Source organism: Cynara cardunculus (assembly GCF_001531365.2).
Source record: "Cynara cardunculus var. scolymus isolate 2C chromosome LG 1, CcrdV1, whole genome shotgun sequence".
Classification (NCBI taxonomy): domain Eukaryota; kingdom Viridiplantae; phylum Streptophyta; class Magnoliopsida; order Asterales; family Asteraceae; genus Cynara; species Cynara cardunculus.
This window is the reverse complement of record NC_037528.1, coordinates 41,896,868-41,903,765: the sequence shown is the minus strand read 5'-3', so window position 1 is coordinate 41,903,765 and position 6,898 is coordinate 41,896,868. Positions and strand designations below refer to the sequence as shown.

The following is a 6,898-nucleotide window of genomic DNA, read 5'->3' as shown; positions in this document are numbered from 1 at the left end:
TACAAATGTATTTGAAGCATCTTAAATTTCTAAACTACCATAAATCATACCATACAATTGTAAACATACAAGACCATTTTACAAACACATTTTACAAACTTATTTTACAAACACATTTGAAGCATCTTAAATTTCTAAACTATCATAAATCATACCTAAATACAGACCCTTCATGTTGTCAATTTGGTCGGAACAGGGACGGCGACGACGGCGACGGTGAAAACGGTGAGGATGATGGTGGGCGACGGACGGTGCTGTTGTGGCGGTCGCAAAGGGGACAGCGGTGGTCGGCGACTGTGAAGAAGGTGAGGACGGCGGTGGTCGGCGACGGTGAAGACGGTGAGGACTGCGGTGGTCGGCCACGGTGAGGACGGCGGCCGTCGGCGACGCTTTAGACGGAAACCTGTCGCTCTCTCTCTCTCTCGATATCGCGTCTCTCTCTCTCTCTCTCTCTCTCGATCTCGATATCAGGTCTGTTAGAGGGATGTGGGCAAATGGAAAAGGAGGCTTAACCTAGCTTTGTTAAAAACAATCAGCGACGGACTGATTCCGTCGCAAATATGTTAACCTAGCTTTGGGTCTAAATTCCCTCGCTGATGATCTGCGAGGGATCAGCGAGGGAAAAGTTTTTTTGTCAGTTCCCTCGCTGATCCCTCACAGATCAGCGAGGGATCAGCAAGGGAATATGATTTTTGCAAATTCCCTCGCTGATCCATCGCTGATCTGCGAGGGATCAGCGAGGGAATTGGCAAAAAAATGATCCCTCACAGATCAGCGAGGGAATATGATTTTTGCAAATTCCCTCGCTGATCCCTCGCAGATCAACGAGGGAATTTGCAAAAATTATATTCCCTCATTGATCCCTCGCTGATCTGTGAGGGATCAGCGAGGAAATTATCTTATTTTCTTTTTTTTTTGTCGGGGCTTAACCCATTTAACTGGGTTTGTTCGGTTTTATTGGACCTTAATCTATTTACCGGGATATATTGAGTTTATCGGGCTTTAATGAACTTTATTCAGTTTTATTTGACATTGTTCGGTTTAATGGCCCTTTATGGGTTTTATTCGGTTTTATTTGGCCCAAATAAAACCCATTAAGTCCCAACCAAACCTAATAAAACCCATTAAGGCTCAAATAGAACCGAATAAAGCCCATTAAGGCCCAATAAAACTGAATAAATCTCATTAAGGCCCAATAAATTTAAATAAAGCCCATTAAGGCCCAATAAAACTGAATAAATCTCATTAAGGCCCAATAAATTTAAATAAAGCCCATTAAGGCCCAATAAAACCGAATAAAGCCCATTAAGGCCCAATAAAACCGAATAAATCTCATTTAGGCCCAATAAAACCCAATAAAGCCTAATAAAACCGACTCGACGAGTATATAAACATCAATCCAATCGTGGTTACAACCACCACACATTTATATATATCGCGTATACATGTGTATATATACATATAACAATTACAACATTGTGTAAACATATATATATATATATATATATATAACACGGGGCGACGGGTATATATATTTATAACACATGCATATGTGTGCATATAATACAAATCGCGGTTAGCAACCACAACATATATGTATATATATATATATATATATATATACAAACAACACATATACATGCATACATACGACATCAACATATAAAAATATGTACATATAACACATAAAAATGAGAAAATAGGATAAATAGAAGAATCCCTCGCTGATCCCTCACAGATCAGCGAGGGATCTGCGAGGGAATCTGATTTTTGGTCATTTCCCTCGCTGATCCCTCACAGATCAGCGAGGGATCTGCGAGGGAATGTGAATTTTGTCATTTCCCTCGGTGATCCCTAACTGATCTGCGAGGGATCAGCGACGGAATCTGATTTTTGGTCATTTCCCTCGCTGATCCCTCGCTGATCTGCGAGGGATCAGCGAGAGAATTTTCCTATTTTCTTGAACTTTATGTGTTATATTTTTATATTTAGCTATCGTATATATATATATATATATATATACACACACACAAACAACACATGACATGCATACATACGATTTCAACACATAAAAATATGTACATATAACACATAAAAATGAGAAAATAGGAAAAATAGAAAAATCCCTCGCTGATCCCTCGCAGATCAACGAGGGATCAACGAGGGATCAGCGAGGGAATGTGAATTTTGTCACTTCCCTCGTTGATCTGCGAGGGATCAGCGAGGGATTCTGAATTTTGTCATTTCCCTCGCTGATTTGCGAGAGATCAGCGAGGGAATTTGCAGAAGAAACTTCCCTCGCAAATCAGCGAGGTATCAGGGAGGGAATGTGAATTTTGGCAATTCCCTCGCTGATCCCTCGCTGATTTGCGAGGAATCAGCGAGGAAAACTTTTCCTCGCAGATTAGCGAGGGATCAGCGAGGGAATGAGTTTTTTTGGCATTTCCCTCGCTGATCTGTGAGGGATCAGTGAGGGAAAGTTTCCTTCGCAGATCAGTGAGGGATCAACGAGGGAATGAGTTATTTGGCATTTCCCTCGCTGATCCCTCGCTGATCTGCGAGGAAAACTTTCCCTCGCTGATATTCGTCGCTGATACCTGATTTTCTAGTAGTGATTCTGTTAGAACTCAATGATTATCCTAATTATATTTTAGATTTTTTATATTTAAAAAGAGATGTTTATCCTGTATTTGATTATGTTTATCTACAGTTAGTTACACGAATTCAGATATGGAGCTTTAATAAGTTGTACTTACGCGCAATATATTTGCAATCTTGAGTTTTAAGTAATATGCATTAATAAACAATATTTTACGCATAAAAAGTGGTTTTTAGAAGTTTTTGTCAAATGTTTTATAATATAGTCTAGATATAATTTATTAATTAATATATATATATATATATATATATATATATACGGGTAGGGGCGCAGGGCGGGGAGTGCGAAACTCGTCCCCGTCCCCTGTTTGAGAAACAGGGGATCCCCATCCCGGTCTCCCCGATGGGTCGGGGCCAATTCCCAAGACTAAAGAAACCAAATAATAAATGACCAAAAGAATACAAACTTCGATTTATTCATATGATATACAATTCAATTCACGAACAAAAGTATTTCACCTTGTTAGTAGATAAAGAGGTGTACAAGGAGAACTGTTCCATACATTCGAATGCAACTTCAGGATTTCTCTTGATTTCTTCTTCAAGTAAGGCGCATAGTCCACTTGAAGCACAATGCACAGCTTCGAAACAGCCCCAACCCTCATCATTTCCGCTACAACTTCAGCAGTTGCCGAGAACTTCCCAATTAGGGAAAGTATGTGCACAGCCCGATCATCGGTTCCTGGAGAAACCCTAAACATCCTCTTAGCCACCATTGCAATGCCACCTGCATGCTTGATCAACTGTGCTCTTCCATCAGCACATGAACACAAGTCAGCCAAGAGGGCAAACAGTAACTCGGATGCATTTCTTTCGATCCCATCTATCTCTAGTTCGACCAGCTCGAAAACCCCACCAGCTTCAACAATTTTCATTCTGTTTCTCCCCCAAGGGCACACATCGATTAACATTCGTAGAGTTGCTTTCACTGCTTGTGGAGATATTCTTTTTCTTATCACGTTTATGGCTTGCTTAAAGAACTCAAACTTCAGTCTCTCTAAAACGTTCGTAGCCACAACTTTCATGACCATACCAAGGATCAAAATTGCTAAGGTTTGGACCTCGATAACAAGATCATCTTCGACCATGTTGTCGGATCCTAAAACCCATAATAAAGAATCAATGAACTCGTGGTCTTCTTTGGGAATAATTAGTTTCTTCTGAGGGATAGTTAGACAAGTAAGATGGAGAATTTTCAATGCGTGACGGAGGCCGACAATATTCGTGGTGAGACGTTCCTTTGATAACTTGGTTATCAAAGAAACCATGGCACCAGTTGTGCCGGCTTCAATCAAGCACCGTCTATTCTTCTCATTCTCGCTCACTAACAAATACAACGAGTCTAACGAGTTCATGTAAAGCTCGGGGGACTTTAGGTTACGAAGGAGTTTTAAAACAAGGGATTTGCATAGAGGGGGTTTTGGGGTGGGAATCCGATCGATACCGTGATCAGCATTGGTTACACACCATGCTTGGATGAGGCGTCGAAGTGTGTGGTTGGGAGTCAAGTCGGAATCTTTTGGCAATGGTTGTTTGGTTACAGGGCACAGTACATCCTCCGCCGTAGATAACCAGTATTCTATGGTCTGGCGGTCGTATGTTATTCCGGTGATGGCCGTAACAGGGTCTTTCATGATCTCAAGTGATATGGGACAGATGAAGTAACGGGGTACTTCTAACGTTTCATGATCTTCCATCTCTTTAATGGATCTTGAAACAACAAATCAAATTTAATCTGTCTTTTAGAGAGAGAAAGAAACACAGAGAGAGAAAGAGACGCTTAATTGTTTCTCTATATTCAGAGATGATATGATGCTAACATAAAATGGTTCTATAAATATTCACAAAGGTTTGAATTCAATGAAGAAATGGCGAATGGTGGCTGCAAAGTTTGAAACTCTAGATATATAAATATATATATGTTAGCCATTTCATTATTTTGGTCATTATATATAAAGCAGTCAAACCCTAATTATAAACGTTGTGTTGCAACGGTGGTCAAACACAAGAAAACCAAATGAATACCAAGAAAAGTCTTGTGTTTGACTTTTCAACTCTAGTAGATCCACTTGGGGTGGCAGGTCTCTACTGTGGCTGGKATTTTACTTGGTAACCATGGAATGGAATGGAATGGGAAATTCTTGTCCATTAAATTGACGTACGGGATAAATCCAAATATACTTGTATCCAACAACCAAAACCAAACCACAAGGGTTGTGTCTGATTGGTTTGAACTTGAATCTAAAGGTCAAAAATACCAGGTTAAAATCAAAGGAGGAATAAAAATCCCTTGTGGCCACGGAGGTTCAAATGCGGTGACTCCGGGCTATCTGCAAAATAGGTGGTCCCCTTAAGATTAGTCGATTCGCATAACGGATTAGATATCCAGGTTAATAAAAAAAACAAGCAAAACCATTTTTTAAGAAAAATAAGTTCAATAGAATAGTACTTAAATATAGAGTTAGACAGCAAGATCAATGAAGGATCATTTTGATGATGCCATGAACTTGGGCCAAAGTTGATTGTCAATTCTTTCAAAGAAATATAAATGGTATTGTTTAACATTATAACATATGTAGGGGCGGGTTTATTTGAAAACCCATTTTTTTGTGTATATGAGGATTGATCACACCTATTGATCAAAAATAAGATTGAATAGATGAAAGACTGAAAAAACGTGATGGCAGTCTTGTAAATACTATGAAAAGTCTGACCGTGGCCTATCTAATATGAAGTGCGTAAAAGTAAAACTGGAAAAATAGAAATGACAACTTATAATCCTAATTCTCACGTAGACCATAATCATCATGCAGGAAAAGCACATGGAAGAAAACTCAGACGGTTTCTCCATCATTTTTCCCCAAATTTCTCTCATTGAAAACCGACGTTATCGATGACTTCTATAGAATCATACTAAAAAAACTGAGACTAAATGTGCGATTGCAAGGAAGAGAGAACAATCACATACCTATCGCACTAGATTATCCATCAAGGGGTTTTTATTGCATAATAATATCTAGATTCTGAATAGTAAGGGTTTTTATTCGAGATTTAACAATTAAAATCAACGATTAATGATTGATAGGGAAAAAGAGAAGTGAATGTATAGCAAAAACATCTTCATTAGAACAAAATCCTAAAATTATTGTTAAAGAAACAAAAAGTATTGAGATTAAGAAGTCGAAATCGAAAAAAATGAAGACAACAAAAGATTCTACTGGTACACTTCTATTTATGAACTTAAATTTATGTGAAAAAATATTCTTCGACCTAGTTATATTCGATGATTAGATGTTTGTCATTATCAGTAATAACATGAATAGAAACATGCATTCATAATCGATAGATTTTTTTACTTAATAATATAATCTGAGGATGCATATATTTAAAATGATGATTTAGAAATATTATTCATGAAAAATCTAACTAAAAAACAAAATATATCATAAATAATTCATGATTAACATAAAACCAACGACACTTCATATTAACAATGAATTAAACATTTTATTGAAAATTAATAAAACAATAGAATGGATAACCGATAAGAGCAAAACAATCACCAAAGGGCCTTTGGCCTAGCGGTATCGTAGCCCTTGGCCTTCTAGGAGGTTAGGGTTCAAACCTCACCATAGTTGAATAAGGTGTATGAGTTTATTTGTTGCATTTGCCGTATATAAATATTATATACTTCAAAAAAAGAGCAAAACAATCAAAAAAAGATATCGGAGAAAAAAAAAGAATTGAACTCTGTTTGGAAAATATTGATCATGCCAAAAATGCCCTTGAAGCCACATATAAGCAGCGACTAAAATCTAGACCAAATCAATGGTCAAAATTAATTCTCATATTCATAAAAAAAATAGGTTTTTAAATGAACTTTTCTCTATGTATGTATTGATAATTACCTTGACAAAAATAAAATTAGTTACGTTTGCATCAAATTAATTAAGTTGATTTGAACCAAACTTTTTTGTGTATATATATATATAGAGAGAGAGAGAGAGAGAAGAAGAAGGAGGATACTCGCACAATGTAACGAGATACATCTCGATTTTAATGTTTTTATTCTTTGTCTCTATCGATATTATAATACGATTTTATGTGTTTTTAAGAAAGCAATAATGATTTTATTTTGAATAATATATAAATTTGAAAATATCATTAAAATTTGAAAAAAAAAAAACCAACTATTAAAAAGTTCTCATTTTTTATGTAATTTTATTTATTTATTATAATT

General features: G+C 36.9%; 1 protein-coding gene across 1 annotated transcript; it reads right to left on the bottom strand.

Annotated features, from left to right (window-relative positions):
- Positions 1–3,074: 3,074 nt before the first annotated feature.
- On the bottom strand, positions 3,075–4,400 carry LOC112501740 (E3 ubiquitin-protein ligase PUB23-like). The gene has a single exon (XM_025105449.1). It carries the CDS (start codon positions 4,353–4,355, stop codon positions 3,114–3,116), a length of 1,242 nt encoding a protein of 413 aa, XP_024961217.1. The 5' UTR covers positions 4,356–4,400; the 3' UTR covers positions 3,075–3,113.
- Between the last annotated feature and the right edge of the window lie 2,498 nt (positions 4,401–6,898).